Below are 17,652 nucleotides of genomic sequence, written 5' to 3'. Positions count from 1 at the left end.
GTGGATCGGTGTGATTGCAGGACGTTCCTCTCTCTGTCTGATCAGACAGTCTTAAATTATTCTCTCATTTGTCTGTGCAGCTTCAATGTATCCTTACTTCTATTCATTGTCAAATGTTGCCTCCTGTAAACGTTTGCCAACGGAGCTCATTTTTTTTTTCTTCTACCTACCTTTTTTCTTGCGAGCTTTTAGCTTTTTTTTTTCCCAGTAAAGGGAGCTAATAAACCAAAGTTCTAGAAACGGATTCTTAAAATTTATTCAGATTGAGTCCGGTGTTATTAAAAAATAAACTGGAAAGAAGTAAGTGCGAGGATTAATGTACATTGACATCCTATGTCTAAATATAATTATTTTATTTTCGGAATGTTAAATATTTATAAGATAACAAGAATTCTATGTATCTGTGTCAAACTAAGATATGTAGCTGTCACGAGTTTGTGACTTTTCTATTTATACATTTAAACCCACTTGCAGCTAATACTGCCATATCGGTATCAGTATCAATAATAACTCGAGCTTCTATCATACTTTGGTGCAGTGCGCTATGGCATAATCGTTTTTGAGAGAACAATAAGGTGAGGGAAAGCATACGTGCTACCAGCTATAGTCAAAAAAAATAAAATTCATCAGGACTCGAACTCGCGCTCTCTTGCTAGGTAAACACTCATCCAAATATCCTACTGTTTTAACTTTAAGTTTAGAAATCACTCGTCCAATCAGACACAAGAAGAATACTTGGCTTCAACACAGAAACACCCCGATGTAAAGAGCTCAATTTTATTTACATCACCTGCCTCATAGGCTGCCATAGACATGGCTACCTGGTCGTGCGGTTTGCGCGCTGGACTGTCGTTCGGATTTATCGACGGTCGAGGGTTCAAACCCTGCCCGCTCCCATCCCCCGTCGTCCTGCGGGAGGTTTGGACTAGGAAGTAAACTATCTTCAACTCTGAAGGAACATCCGAGACATATACAACATTTTACAAAGGTTTCAAATGTTAAGCTTTACATCAATCATCTCCCATAAGATCTCTAGACATGTCCAGAAATAATATACATGGTGGTATAATTTTTTTTTATTTCTTTCTGTTCCAGGGAAGTGTAAAGGAAAATGGTTTATACACGCTTGCTTAGGAGGTAAGTCTTTGTAGTGCGTCGTGTTCATTTTGGTGTCATTTTAAAACCATTTTCTTCAGCGCTGTTATGTGTTCATTTTGGTGTCATTTTGAGAGTATTTCTTCTTCTTCCTTCTTCTCATTATTACATTGGAGTGATGACTAGACCAATATATGATTAACTGCAGGGCCGGTCTTAAGGCACTGCAACCTATGCGGCCGCAGTGGGCCCCGCACTTTCAGAGGCCCCGCGCTAACACTAGTTGTAAATTATTAAATTAAACCATTATAATTTATAACAGTGTTTCCATGGCCTCCTCGTTCCATATGCTAGGACAAATGTATACAAGTGCTCCTTCTTGCCTAGTGCTATTAGAGCATGGAATGGGTTGTCTGAGCTAGCCAGGAAAACCAGTAACTTGAAGTAACGTCTGTATTATATAAGAAGAAGAAGAAGAAATTACAAAGTATACGAGAAAAGTCATGAAAATCTCCTGAAATTATTAAATTATCCTGAAAACTCATAAAAAATGTCCTTAAAAATAGACAAAATTGTCATTTTCGGGTGTCATTAAATATGGGAAACGCCAATCCTAATCGCGTTAAAAAAAAGAAACAAACCGGCCTTGTCAACTTTCATTTAAACAAAAAAATAAGGCGAATTTAAAACCAAAAGTGGAAGTTCCAATAGTTAATATGTAAATATAGATTCTAGATCTAAATCTGTCTTGGTCTCTTAAAAAAAGTAAATCTAAAAGGCAGATGTGAATGTTTATCGGCTTTTTGTTGGAAAACTACCTTCCATGAGCGTAGCCAGGAGGGGGGGTTCTTGGGAGTTCAACCCCCCCCCCGAAATGAAATCCCCCCCCACAGGGGGGGGGGGAACGGAATTAAGTGACTGATTTTTGCTTTTCATTTTCTTTATTTTAGGTGAGATTTTAATACTAAATCATCACTTACCACAGCACAGACGAGGCAGTTTTGAGTTAAAAACCCTCTACCAGGGGGTTTTGAGTTTAAATCCCCCTACCAGGGGGTTTTGAGATTTAAATAACCCCTATTAGGGGATTTTGAGATACAAATCCCTCTACCAGGGGGCTTTGAGTTTAAAACCCCCTACAGGGGGTTTTGAATTTTAAACCCCCTACCAGAGGTTTTTGCAGTTAAATCCCCCTCTTCTTAAAACAAAACAAAAAAAAATGCAAACAACAATCCCCAAATTTCAACAGCACAGTTGAGGAAGATTTTGATTTTAAAACCCCCTCCAAAATTTACAATTAACCCCATCTTCAATATAAAAAAAGCAAATTACACACTCAAAATTCTATGAGCGTAGCCAAAGGGGTTTTGAGTTTTACCCCCCCCCCCCTCCCACATCAGTTGGGATTTGAAGCTAAAAAGTACCTCTTCAATATAAAAAAAAAGCAAATTACACACTATAAAATCTATGAGCGTAGCCAAAGGGGTTTTGAGTTTAAATTCCCCTCCTCCAGATGGCTTTTTCTTTAAAGTTTAAAACCCCTCCAGATGGTTTTGAGTTTAAAATTCCCATACAGAGCGTTTAGAGTTGAAAACCTCTCTCTTCAATATTATTTTAAAGCAAACTACAGTCACCAAATTCTAAGATCGTAGCTAAATGGGGTTTTGAATTAAAAACAAAACAAAAAAACTCCAGAGATTTCTTAGTTTAAAACCCCTCAACAGATGATTTGACGAAAAAAACTTTCTTTTTCGATATAAAATCTAAAGCGAAATACAGGCATGTAATTCCAAGAGCGTATTCAAGAAAGGTTACAAATTTCTACCAGTGGCTTGGGCTCCATTAATAAATTGTGACTAGTCTTCTGCCGAAAATGATTATCATTAAATGTGTCTCAACAAAGATGGCTAAGACAGATTTTAGGAGTCAGTCATAGAGATCGGGTCTAAATCAAAGAAATCATATGCCGAACTGGGAGGCGAATCCTTAGTAAGGTTGTGACAGAGCGTCGCATGAGGTTTTGCGGGACGTTCTCACGCAAAATTACGCAAAATAAGAGTTGCGGAAACAGCTTGCCGGAAAATACGCCGAACGGCGCGAGAGGGTCTAAGTCAGTAAGAATAGCACATTCACATTAGGTTTTTGAAATAAAACTTTTTAATAGCAAGATAATGCACTGTAGATACCTCAGAATATGCATTTTGTTGGCTTTCAATACCAGAAATAGTGTTCGGCTGCGGGGCTTCGCCCCGCGCTGGGGGAGCGCTGCGAATTCCCCCAGATCCCCTTGCTAGCAAGGGCGGGGAGTCTACAATAAACAATAAACGTCTTCCGAAAGGGTCAGAATGAAATAAAGATTAAATATGTACACACACACACACACACATATATATATATACATATAATTTTTTTCCGCGGGGGGGGGGGGGGTCGGGGGGATTCCACCCCCCCCCCCAAAACCCTCCCCGAAACAAAATCCTGGCTACGCCCATGCTACCTTCTATTGTAGATGGCTCGTAATTTAATTTGACCGTGATTTTACACTTACTAAAATATGAATAAAATGCAATGCCGAATTTATTTTATTACAAAAATTGTTAATTTTCACTTATTATCCTTATCCCTACCCAGACTAGGCCCCGCGCTAGCTGTTTCGCATAGGGCCCTGCAATCTGTAGGACCGGCCCTGATTAACTGCGCATTGGTTTCCAAATCAGGGAGCTCTATATAGAGTTAGATTTCTATTGTGGTGTTTCAGGGCCAGCGCTTTGTTCGGGCCTCGTGTTAAAGAACGCAGTTTTGAAGGATATGGTCAGCATTCTCTGGTGACACTTCACATGGGCAGCTTTCCTTGAAAGTTTTTGCTTATGTACTTATATGTCTTAAATTGGTGTCACTTTGAAACTACATGGCTATGTTTTTATATGTTTAATTGGTGTCAGCATTTTAAAATTATTTGGTGATGTAAAATTATGTGCTAATGAGGTGTCAGTATAAGATTATATGTATGTGTTAAGTGTAATACCTACTATAATTTAGGAGTGACTATGTCGGCAATTAATGGTGGTGTAAAATTATAAAAATCTATTGTTTACTTTATGGCTGCCTTTTAAGTTTTTTTAAAAAACTGTTTGCAGTACTAATAGTGAACTTATTGTGATCGATTAGGATTGGGTGTGGATACGAGTGAGTAATCGATATCGATTCATTGATGAAAAAATAAATATGGCTTTCTTGTTCTTTTTTTTAACTCTATGATGACCAATTAATAATCCCTTAAAGCGAGGCTAGAAAAAAAAATAGACTTCCTTGTGGGATAAACATTCCTAAATCAGAGCGTTGTATTTTATTTCTACTATTTATAAGCCCCCGTTGCCTCAGTACTGATAATGCCGTGGATAGTTCCATTTGTGGATAGTTTTGCCAGTAGACGTCACTCTCTTATAGACATTCTAACAAGGCCAGAATGTCTTCGGAACAGTAAGTCACTTAATAGAAGGCCAGAATGTCTTCGGAACAGTGAGTCACTTGATAGAAGGCCAGAATGTCTTCGGAACAGTGAGTCCCTTGATAGAAGGCCAGAATGTCTTCGGAACAGTGAGTCACTTGATAGAAGGCCAGAATGTCTTCGGAACAGTGAGTCCCTTGATAGAAGGCCAGAATGTCTTCGGAACAGTGAGTCCCTTGATAGAAGGCCAGAATGTCTTCGGAACAGTGAGTCCCTTGATAGAAGGCCAGAATGTCTTCGGAACAGTGAGTCACTTGATAGAAGGACAAGTTAACAAACTGTCAGGGTTTCTCGTCCTAAAAATCTTAAAGTGAGGTCACGTGGGTGATGAACCAACGTCATGTTGACGTCTTTGGTTTGAAAAACAAATCAGGCCCTCAATGACATGCATCATTGAACAAAGATGTAAACCATTTCAAAAGTACCTGCTCCACTATACGTGGGAAGCGTGGTCGAGAGGCTAAGTGCGCTTGAACTTGGCTTGTCTTGACTACCTAGAAGGTGGCTCGAGGTTCGACACCCGACTCGGGCAGAGTTGCGTTTACTGAGCGCCTAAAGCAGCACGGAGAACCAACTCCTAGATACCCCCTCCCCCCACTGGTCCACTAATGAGATTGGACCAAAGCGCTCTGGGCATGCTATAAGCATGAACGTAGCGCTGTATAAAAGCTATAATAATATACTTGCTCTACTGCACCTGCTCTACTGCCTCGACTATCTCTCATACGTCAAGTTTAGTCTTGGCGCCAAGGCTAAGTCCCAGATCCATAAACCATCAACTTATTAACACGAAATCCCACGTACTGTATACGTGCCCTTTCTAATTATTAGAACAGGAACAGGAAAGCTTGCCTCCATCCGCTTGTCGGAACAAACTTCTGTCCGGGAAAGTTCCAAGCAGATGTAAATTATTACATCCCTATTACCGATGGTTACTATCCGAAGGCGTTTGGGTAAGAAGCGAGTCCGAAAGCCGAGCGCAACGGGGAAATTCCTCCGTATTCCTTCTGTGTACCACATCAGCCGTGCAGGTGTCGGCCATAAAAACAGTCCTTTGTGGAACGGTGTGTGGATAGTGACATGTTTGTTGGAGCTTTCTTTCATCCCCGTCAGTGCAATGGACTCGGTCTTTAGTCAACCCAACGGAGGTTCTTTTTTTTTTTTTTGCTTCCCTTTTATCCTAACCGTCTCCTCTAACGACAGAGCGCCGCGGTGAGGCTGTGAGAAGCAATGCCCGGATGTAGACGTGTCCAGCTTCTACTAGAGGACCAAACACTGGGAGAAGGAAAATATGCGCGTTTTGGTGATTGAATTGGAACCAGGTGCTACAGTCATGAGGATCAGACCTATTTGGAAATAAACTGAAGCTTTCTGTCCCCCCCCCCAAGCCCCACCACTTCCGCCTAGTCTGATTACCTCCCTTCAGAGTTGGCGGCCCTGCGTCAACGACATTTGCTCATCAACCTTGACCTGATTAGCCCGAGAAAGTATTTCTGGCCAGAGGTTCTTGAGTTGGGCAACATCACGATGTGCATGACCTCCCCCCCCTGTCACCCTCTATCTGCTCTAGAGCTAGCCAAACCCCCCCTCCCCCAACCTCTCCTCTCAGGCCACCCGCGTCAAACCTTACATCGACGACAACCTTTTTAAAACAAAAAAAAACAAAAACAACAAAACACGTTGTGTTAGTTAAGGGAATCGACTATAGATCAATAACTGAACAGATCCCCCCCCCCCCCCGAGCAGACGACAACTCATCGCAATAAGGTCTCATCATAACAAGGCGAGGATATTTGTCTTGCATTAACGGTGTCACTCACCAAGGTACGTCACGCAAGCTTGTCACATGGCCTGACGTCATAGCCGCACTGTGATGTAGACATACGACCTAAAAACACACAAAAAAAAAAAACGTACGATCCTCTTTTGTCATTTAAAAAACAACTTCGCTTAATGACAATATAAAGTTCGCTTAATGACAATATAAAGTTCGCTTAATGACATTATAAAGTTCGCTTAATGACAATATAAAGTTCGCTTAATGACTTTATAAAGTTCGCTTAATGACATTATAAAGTTCGCTTTAATGACAATATAAAGTTCGCTTAATGACATTATAAAGTTCGCTTAATGACAATATAAAGTTCGCTTAATGACATTATAAAGTTCGCTTTAATGACATTATAAAGTTCGCTTAATGACATTATAAAGTTCGCTTAATGACATTTTAAAGTTCGCTTAATGACATTATAAAGTACGCCTTAATGACATTTTAATGAAACAATATGCGACAGAGGCGTAGTGCGAGGGGGGGGGGAAGGGAAAGGGGGACATTATCCTACGGGCGCCACACGCAGAGAGGCGCCAAAAAAAAAGTTAAATTATTGTAGATATTTGAGTTAAGTAATACACTTTATGGCTATTTGTAATATATAATTATTATGTATTTTTTTTATTTATAAGCCTATATGTCTATCTGGTGTTCATGCAAAATGAGGGGGGGGGGGGCGCCAATAAAGTTTCTTGCTCCCGGGCGCACGTTTCGCTCACTACGCCTCTAATGTGCGAACATTTAACTCTTTCTCTCCGTAATTATTTTTCCACATTTAAAAGGAATTCCTCATTTTGCTCATTACTATTTCACTACCCCTGTTATGATTGGGGCTTCAATAGCTTTGTTGTTTGTTATCAGAAAAATGTTATATTTGGTCTAGAATTAAAGGGAAATGCATGCTCTTTTTATATAATTCAAAGTCAAGTTTATAAAATTAAATATTAATTTTATTTTAATAGGTCAAATCAACGACGATATCGTCGATTAGGAGAGAAAGAGTTAAAGATGTTCCATATCTAGGGAATGTAAAGTAGGGTTCACATTTCTCTGTGGCGCTGGAGGGGCCAGGTGAAAAGCTGAACCGTCCCTTTCGTTTGACTGAGTCTAATAAAATACCAGGAACAATGTTGGATTACACCTAGGCTAGAGACAAGAAAAAGGTCTAGGTCCCCCAGTTCCCCAGTTCCCCAGTTCCATGAAAGCCCCTAAAAAAAGTTGCAGTAATGTTACCCAATCATTTGGATGAAAGAACGCGGTGGACTACTGTTCGGACATAGTCGATGGTCTTGGGTTCAAACCCTGCCCGCTCCCATCCCCCGTCGTCATGCGGGAGGTTTGGACTAGGATGGAAACTATCTTTAACTCTGAAGGAACATCCGAAACATGTCAAGCAAAATAAAAATAATAACTACAAACTGCATAGCTTTAAAGGGAAACTCCGATGGTTTTGACAATTTTTGATATAATATATGTTTTGATTTACAGATAATGAATATGTCATTCTTTTTTTTTTTATTTGCAATAATAACTTAGCAATTGATGCTTTTCCAACGTAATTTTCCCGCGCATCCAAAACGGTCAGACATTCACCGGGTTTTTATGTGACGTCACAAATACGTTTAATTAAATCTATTGACTTATTGTATAACAGGAGACCATACAGCAAAGTTTACATTCTCGTCAAAGAAATATATCTTCGTCTATGCAGTTAGATCTAGGATCTTGTAAGCAAAGAAAAAATTCGTGTTAAAGTAGATTTACATGCTTGACTAACCACGGCAGTGTGTATTTTCTCGCCTGACCACTCAGCACACAACAAACACTATCGCTTGGTTGTCTTGTCATGACCGACTACACGTAGTCTCGACTAGCCTTACACTGACCAGTTTGTTCGAATCAGTCACGATCTATTAACTTCTTGGGACAGGAAAAGGCTTAGATGAACATGTTACTTTTTTTCTCGAGTCGGTTATCCAATGCTTTTAGATCTAACTAACTGTATAACTGTATATAACTGTATCATAGATCTGGGCTAGACCCTCACTAAGCCTAACAGCTACTGTAAGAATGAAGCCATACGATTGGTTAAATCTAGTTTCTCTTTCAGTATTGTTGAGGGAAGTGACGTTTGACATGGTTTAAAACAAAATCTCAAAGAACCCCTTTTTTTTTTTTTAGATGTCAAGAATTTACTGAATAATTTATTAAATATAAATGTTTCTAAGCATTTAAGTACAAAATGGTAAATGTTTACTATTATAACTTTTCAATCAGAATTTAAATATGTCAATAACTCACATTTGAAAAACCATCGGAGTTTCCCTTTAAAAAATAACGTCATTTTTATTTATTGCATTTCATCTCTAGTAGAATTTCTTTATCTAATATGTAAAGCAAGGCGTGTGTATGTATTAATGTATGCCCAGCATAAAAATCAAAACTGTTTAATCAATCTAGATAAAACGTGGCATAAATGTTCCTTAGATCATGGCGGAGACCGTAGTGTATGTTTAATGTCCCTCCCACAACCGGAGGGACTTAAAAATAGACAAAAAGAACCTAATTGTATCGCTATTAAATAACGAAACTTTTTAACAAATTGGGTAAACCCATTTTCACAGTATTTTTATATTTGATATAAATATGTCGGCTGAACGGGTAAACCCATTTTCACTCTATTTTTATTTTCGTCTGAAAAAATCTGAAGGGAACATTCTCCATGTATAACGTAGATTCAATCCAGTATATCTGTAATAGCTAAACTATGGCCCGCAGGCCGCGGGTCATATCCGGCTAGTATTGTAATAATAGTTTCATAGTACTGTTCCTTACCTTACCTTACCTATCCCTTAGTCTGTTGGACCGTTGGGGCACCAGGCAAGATTTGTCGACCGTCTTTCTCCATTCCTCCCTTTTTTATTTGCCTTGTTTAGAACCTCTCTCAATGGCAGGCCCGTCCATTCTTTAATGCTGTCCTCCCATCGCTTTTTCTGTCTGCCTCTTCTTCTTTTACCTGGCACTGTTCCCTGAAGGAAGGTCTTTGCGAGCCCCGTAGATCTTGTAATGTGGCCAAAGGTTTTAAGCTTTCGTCTTTTTACAAAGAAGTTATTCAAGTTCCTTCAATTTTAATAAGTGAAGATATAATACGCTTACAGTGGTTTTAGTTGTCTTATCTTATCTTATATAATACAGACGTTACTTCAAAAAAGAAGATGATTACGTCCTACGCGTCATGCATTTAGTCATGCATATTAACCAATGACTTAAATTCTGCCAAGTCACTGGTTTTCCTGACTAGCTCAGGCAACCCATTCCATGCTCTAATAGCACTAGGGAAGAAGGAGTATTTGTACAAATTTGTCCTAGCATATGGGACGAGGAATGTGCCTTTATCTTTGTGTCTTTCCGAGTATTTTATTAAATTTTGTTTTTGTATTTGAAGATTATGGTTCAGTGTTTTATGTATGATTGCTACTTTACTTTTGAGCCTTCTGTCCTGAAGGCTTTGTAAATTTAGTGATTTTACTAAAGGTGTTACTCTAGTCAAATGTGAATATTCGTTTGTTATGAATCGCACTGCTCTATTTTGTGTCTGTTCTAGTTTCTTAATGTTTTCTTGAGTTGAGGTGTCCCAAACAGAGGATGCATATTCTATTATTGGCCTAACCAAGGTTAAATAACATTTTAGTTTTATTTTCTTATTTGATTTATAGAAATTTCTTTTCATAAATCCTAATGCTTTGTTTGATTTTTTTGTAGTTTCATCAATATGTGGATTCCATGACAGTTTTTCATTTATTATAACACCTAGGTATTTTGCGTTTTTAGTCTGTTTGCAGTTTGATGCTACAACTCAAAAACCTTCACTTACACCGGATACACCACACAAAAAGCTATTTAAATTTTCCCCACAATAGATGGAAGTCTCTCCTAGTAATAGTACTAACAAAGTCTCCTTCTTAGCGTCTTTCAAAGCAGGAACAGGTTGCCAGTTTTGCTTTAGAAAAATATTTTTTACAGTTTAAATTAACACCAACGGCTAGATAATTAGGACCTTACTAAAATCTTATTATTATTCTTGAAGGAATGTCTGTAATTACTTGATTAGTTTTACTTAGTTACTTAGATCCTTCCGCGCCTTTCAGCGCTCTGGGCCGCGAGCTGTCTCCACAAATATCTGTCATTGGCAATGTCTGAAACCTCCTCCCACCTGGTGTCCACTTTTCTGAGGTCCTCCATGAAGGTGTAGCGCCAAGTTATACGAGGACGTCCATGTTTGAGCTTTTCTCGTATTGGCCTCCATGTCATCACAACTCTTTGTATTGGTAATTCATTTTGTCGGATCAGATATTGATAAGAATATATCATAAATAATAATACATTTTTATTGACAAGAAGAATCGACAACGTTAAGAAAATGATTTTAAAAAATCGGCTGCGAAAGAAAAAATAAAATTGATGTAGGAATTAGTTTTATATTTAACTCCGTAGCTGTGCTTGGCGGAAGTCAATACAGAAATACTTGACCCGAAAGTAACTGTGTCGAAATCACTGATTGGTTACTTGAAGTGCGATAATAGCTGCAGCTTGAATTGAGAGAAATCGGTAAACTTCTGAAGTGTCACTTTTCTGGAGACTTAATTTCCTTGTCTGAGATTGTCGTCATGGCGCGACCAGCGGCTTTTGTGGGGTCTTAATTACCCAGCGATTCTCCACTTCCGTATAAACAGGTTTGAATCTGATTGACAGATGTCATAGTCTTAGGGCCAAAATAAAGTAAGGCTCTCCTTTCATACCTTGTGATCTATAAGGCATATGATGTAAAAGTCATCGTTTCTGTGGCCTACGGTTAACGAGGGTGTCATGTGGCCAGCACAATGACCTACCAACTTTACTTGTCCCTAACTAATGTAATGTACCCATTAGAGTTGGGGGGATTCAGAGGCGCCTAAAAGATCCTGAAATTTAAAAAATCCCTGTCTTCACCAGGATTCGAACCCCGGACGCTTTACCGCCCTGCCTTTATGTCTCTTTTTGGACTAATTAGAACTCAAAAGACAGGCATCATTAATCACATTTCTGTTGTGTGCCAAACTATTTTAATTGTTAGTATTACGTAAGAAGTACCATCCGCGGTCATTGGAAGTAGTACCTATAAAGGATGGCTCTGTACATTTCGGTTAGTCTAAATATAGTTTTTTTATTTAATTTTATTTATTTAAAAAAAAAAGCATTATACTCTTTTTTTGTTGAGAAATAACTATTTTATCCAATTTGTTTGTCACTAAAATATATTTTCTAAAATCATTATAGTTGACTCTCAAAAGGCCACAGTTATAAGATTTGAACGCTTGAAAATAACTTGCAGAGCAGTTAATTACGACTTGATTAATGTCTCGGTGGAATTGTCACCTGCTTCCTTTTCTGAACAAATTTGTTACGATGTTGCAGCGTGTGGCTCAGAAACTGTGTTAACTGACCCCGGGGACTGTGCACATTTATGTTTGCAACTCAATCTGGGACTCTGTTGAGTTAAATAAAAGAGAGTGAGGGAGAAAGAGTGTGAGGGAGAAAGAGAGTGACGGATAAAGAGAGTGAGGGAGAAAGAGAGTGAGGGAGAAAGAGAGTGAGGGAGAAAGAGAGTGAGGGAGAAAGAGAATGAGGGAGAAAGAGAGTGAGGGAGAAATAGAGTGAGGGAGAAAGAGAGTGACGGAGAAAGAGAGTGAGGGAGAAAGAGAGTGAGGGAGAATGAGAGTGAGTGAGAAAGAGAGTGAGTGAGAAAGAGTGTGAGGGAGAAAGAGAGTGAGTGAGAAAGAGTCTGGAGAAATAGTGTGAGGGAGAAATAGTGTGAGGGAGAAAGAGAGTGACGGAGAAAGAAAGTGAGGGAGAAAGAGAGTGAGGAAGAAAGAGAGTGAGGGAGAATGAGAGTGAGGGAGAAAGAGAATGAGGGAGAAAGAGAGTGAGAGAGAAATAGAGTGAGGGAGAAAGAGAGTGACGGAGAAAGAGAGTGAGGGAGAAAGAGAGTGAGGGAGAATGAGAGTGAGTGAGAAAGAGAGTGAGTGAGAAAGAGTGTGAGGGAGAAAGAGAGTGAGTGAGAAAGAGTCTGGAGAAATAGTGTGAGGGAGAAAGAGTGTGAGGGAGAAAGAGAGTGAGGGAGAAAGAGTGTGAGGGAGAAAGAGAGTGAGGGAGAAAGAGAGTGAGGGAGAAAGAGAGTGAGAAAGAGAGTGAGGGAGAAAGAGTGTGAGGGTGAAAGAGAGTGAGGGAGAAAGAGTTTGATGGAGAAAGAGTGTGAGGGTGAAAGAGAGTGAGGGAGAAAGAGTTTGATGGAGAAAGCGAGTGAGGGAGAAAGAGTGTTAGGGAGAAAGAGTGTGAGAGAGAAAGAGTGTGAAGGAGATGACATCAAATCTATATATAAATGGGGATAAATCTTGCTGTATTGAGATGACTGGTTGTGCCTTTCTTTCCTTTATAACAGATTTATTTATTTAATAAATTTGTGTGTGTGTGTGTGTGTGTGTGCTTGTTTTATGATTTTAATGAAACTGTAATGGCATAAACAGAAATGTATTATCTACTTTTGTCGATTTCCCCCCCCCCCCCCCCCACATGCTAATACAAATCATTTACGCACAAATATTTCCGAATGCAAAGCCTATTTCAGCTTGCGGGCCTTATAAACTTCCGGACCATCTATTAAGGGCCACATGGTTAGAACAAACTCTTTTTTTTTTGTGAACGAAAACTCAATATAACTTTTATCAACAATATACAGATTCAACTTGAGATGAACTAGAAATCTAATAGCAATGCATAGAAAGGGTTTTTGAACCAAAAGTCTAGATCATAAAAGATTCATCTGTTTAATGTCTTGTATCTCCTCTCTAGATCAACTATCCCCCCCCCCCCCAAGTGACATTTTAACATAAATTATGACAGACCCTGTCGTTCTTTCATTAGACTACACCAGCGAATGTTCCCTTTCCACAGTGTTACCTTAAACACACACACACACACACACACCTCACTGGTCGTGAAAACTTACGCTCAGACTGTTGATCATCACGATGGTCCCGGGGTCGAAACCCTCCCGCCACAATCCCCCCTCCTTGCTGCTATGACGTCATATCTCACGTCGGAAAGTAGAAAGTCAAGGTAGAAAAAATCAGATCGAAAAAAATCGAAAGTGAGGCTTGCTTAAAGTTCTCATGGTCTAAAGATCTAATCAAATCTAATCGAATTTCCTCTTTTTTTCCTACTCCTTTATAAAGCATTGTTCCTCTTTACTGTACTCCTTTTGGACTTGCAGGTGCCTTGTAGTACAAAGAGTTTTAAATCTGGACTAAATCCGGATCTAGATACTTTAGTCTACATCTAGTATCATTCACTAGATTCATTTACTTGGATCATAATATTTCTCTTATAAAAAAACAAGGTTACAAAGAAAGTTTGTGTGGCAGGCAAGTTAAAAGGCAGGTTTCAATATTTTTAAGAAAGAACATCAGAATGAAATTCTATCAAAGACAAATGACAGAAGAATGGAGAAAGAATGTTGACAGATTTTATGTGGTGCCCCAGCAGTCCAGCAGACCAAAGGATAGGTGAAAGTAAAGATGAAGTTAGGTGTGAACCTGGCCTGGTGATGTCTTATAATGAATAACCAATTGATCTAATTGTTTTGTAAAGGGTCAATCTCTTATTCCTCAAGAAAAAAAAAGTTTTTTTTTGACATAAAATCTAAAACCGTTTGCATAAATTTGTTAAAATTATGGCAAGTAGTCATCTCCCATACTTAAGAGCCTACCGTGTTTGTGACTGTTAATAGTGAATAGCTGTAAAAGTGGTGTGTTTTTATGAAAAAAAACAACTGCTTCCATAAGTGATTTAAAAAATTTGATTTTTTTCTTTCAGAAAAGAAAAAAGTAGCCGTTGCATCAGAACTTTGAATGGTCTAAAATATTATGATGTTGTATTTTCATTATCTTTTCTTGTTTACGACATCTAAATGGGACGGACGGACGGACAGACAGACATTCCATACAAAACTAATAGTGTCTTTTCCCCTTTCGGGGGGCCGCTAAAAAAGCAATACCATGGCATAAATATTTCTTTGATTCGATTCCTAATTGTTATTGGGGAGTTTCGCACAATGTGGAGAAACTCTGAATAGATAGCGTTCGGCGTAAAAGTAAAGTATAGTTCCCAATTCAGACCTTGCGATCTATAGGGCAGATGATGTTAAGCTCGTCTGTTTCTTAGGTCAACGGTTAACGAACAGGGCGTCATGTGGCCAGCAAAATGACCAACCGCCTTTACTTTTCCAAACCAAGGTCAGGTACCCATTAGAGTTGGGTAGACTCATGGGTGCCCTACAAATCCTGAAATTCAAAATCCCAGTCTTCACCGAGATTTGAACCCAGGACCCCCTGCTTAACCACTCAGCCACCGCTACAAGCTTTGGTATACGCCAAACAGTGTACCAAATAAAGATAATCTATGTTTTTTAACAGGCATGATAAATCTATCTATCTATCTATCTATCTATATATCTGTCTATCTATCTAATATATATATATATTAAAGTTGAAAGGTTTCCTCCCACGTGACCCATTTTCAACCAATAAAAAAGAGACGCTGTTACAGTAATTTCGTTTCATAATGGCTGCTCTAATACTCTCTTAGTTACCCAGCAAAAACCAATTTAAAACAGCTATCTTCGCTGGTCTATCTGTTGAAGATTGGGAGAATAAATGGGAAGCAAACTCTGCCAGTGTTTGTCTAATGGATGCATGCCCTTGCTAGTGTTTTTTTTTTTTTTCTTTTTTCGCTTAATGGATGAACGGGATGGTTAATGGTCTTTCACTCTGATTAAACAGCATAACATCAACACCCAGGTCCAACATTGCTGCTGACTAACTTTAGGGCGGCATCAGAACGGGAATACAGGAGAAAGTCGTCCATAGCTGTTTTCTATAAAGAAAACAAATCAACAAAATATAGCCATTTAGATCTGGAAATTCAAACGATTTGGGGTGATTTTACTCACACTAACACAACTGTAACTTTGTTTTATTGAGAAAAGTTTTAATTAATAGAAACTCGATATAGGTCACACCAAATAACGCTAAAGACAAAAGCTTCATGTGTAATAATTTTCACTATACATATATTTAACTTTCTGGCTCTTGATCGTATAAGAATAGCCCATATAGTTTGGGTCCATGATAACATAATAATGTAACAAGGTCATACTTTTAACATAAAGAAAGCTAAGCAGACAGACAGACAGACAGACAGACAGACAGACAGATAGATAGATAGATAGATAGATAGATAGACAGACAGACAGACAGACAGACAGACAGACAGACAGACAGACAGACAGACAGACAGACAGATAGATAGATAGATAGATAGATAGACAGACAGACAGACAGACAGACAGACAGACAGACAGACAGACAGACAGACATACAGATAGATAAGATTGAAAGTCGACCATACTTTCCTTATTTAATGGTTAAAGAAGTATCTTGAGATTCTAGTGTTTTAACTCCTAATTTATACGATTCCTAACCACTGTTTCGGGGCATTATAATACATTGACATTATCAACCTAGAGTATTATCCTTTCATTAACCCAGATCTCTACTTAATTTATTACAGTCAGACATTTTAATTTGATAAAATTCTTTTCATTAACTATTTCATTTCATCCATTAAGCTTGGCTTTCAGTGTCTTCGTTTTTCCATTTAAAGCTCTTTTTTACAGGCCCTCCACAGAACACGTCATAAAAAAATACGAAAAAAAAAAAAATCCAAGACTTGAATAAACATAAACTTATTAAACCCAAGTTTAAACGTCACAGAGATTTCCCATTGCTACAAGACTTCGAAGCTTAATAATACCCAATTTTATTAAACCTAGATCTAGGTCTAGTCATATTCTATTTATCAGATTTTTTAATCTTATAAATTAAAGACGTTACTTCGACGTTACTTCAACAGATGGCCTTTACATCGCCTACCCCGTAGTTAGCCAGGTCTTCAACGTAGAAAATAGTTACGTCCTAAGATTTTCATTAGTCAACCTAGTAATGCATCAGTGATTTAAATTCTGCTAAGGCGTTGGCATTCCTGCAGAGGCGTACTGAGCAAAAACATGCGCCCGGGGCAAGGTACTTTATTGGCACCCCCGATTTTCCATGAATATCGCATAGAAATATAGGCGGCGTGTGGCGCACCCCTAATGATTAAATTCTGCTAAATCTGCTCTAATAGCACTAGTGAATAAATTCTGCTAAATCGTTGGTTTTCCTTGCTGACTCAGGCAACCCATTCTATGCTCTGATAGCACTAGTGAAGAAAGAATTTGTCCTAGCATTATAAACAAGAAATATGTCTGGATGTTTTTTTAAGAAATTCTTTTCTTTATATTATAACACAGAATAAAACAATTTAATAGAATAGGCCTACACTAGTGATACAAAGTGATGGTGTTCGTTGCGCCTTGCCACTGACTATTAGGAGACATCATACGTATTGGACGTCTTTCACCTTCACTGTCTGTGAAACTATTGGGGCACCACTCAAGATCTGTGTTTTGCCTAGGATATAGTTTTTTGTCAATGACAGTCGGTTCCATTCTTTTATGTTGTCTTTTCATCGTTTTCTGCCTCTTCTTTTTTTTTTTACCTGGTAGTGTTCCCTGAAGGAAAGATTTCGCAAGCCCTGGGGACCTTGTGATATGGCCGTAGATTTAAAGGTCGCGATTTAACAGTGATTAGTAGTTCCCCATGCGGCCAACGAGCTAGTAATTCTTTTCTCAACGATATACGTCAACTATTAAATTTAAAGGAAAATCGTTAGAGCCAATTTTGAGATCCTTGTCAGGTGCCAAGTTCCACCTTCCACCATCTAATCAACTTCTATGAAGTTGTGACTCGAAAAGAGCTTTCTGTCTCTCGTATCCAGCTTGTTGTCGCAATTCAACTTTCACTCCGATATTTATGACCTCAATTCCGATGGACTTACTCGCGGTTACATCAGAAAAACGCACAGGCTATCCATAGCACACGTGGCCAAGGCGCCCCTAGGGGGATACCTTTTGACGCTTTAACGTGTTAACTTTTTAATTTTATTTATTCTCGAATTGTGTCTCGAAGATTTGACAAGCGCACCATTCTTGAAATCAAAGAACTCTGGAGAATGGAATCGC

General features: G+C 38.7%; 1 protein-coding gene across 1 annotated transcript in view; it reads left to right on the top strand.

Annotated features, from left to right (window-relative positions):
• The window catches only part of LOC106056435 (uncharacterized), a 107,058-nt gene that overhangs the window by 64,644 nt on the left and 24,762 nt on the right, over positions 1-17,652 (top strand). Inside the window, exon 3 of the mRNA XM_056033700.1 lies at positions 1,096-1,137. Within this exon, the coding sequence (XP_055889675.1) occupies positions 1,096-1,137 (42 nt within the window). The remainder of the gene's footprint in view (positions 1-1,095; positions 1,138-17,652) is intronic.

Source organism: Biomphalaria glabrata, chromosome 6 (genome assembly GCF_947242115.1).
Source record: "Biomphalaria glabrata chromosome 6, xgBioGlab47.1, whole genome shotgun sequence".
Classification (NCBI taxonomy): domain Eukaryota; kingdom Metazoa; phylum Mollusca; class Gastropoda; family Planorbidae; genus Biomphalaria; species Biomphalaria glabrata.
This window is presented reverse-complemented; position numbering and strand designations above follow the sequence as displayed.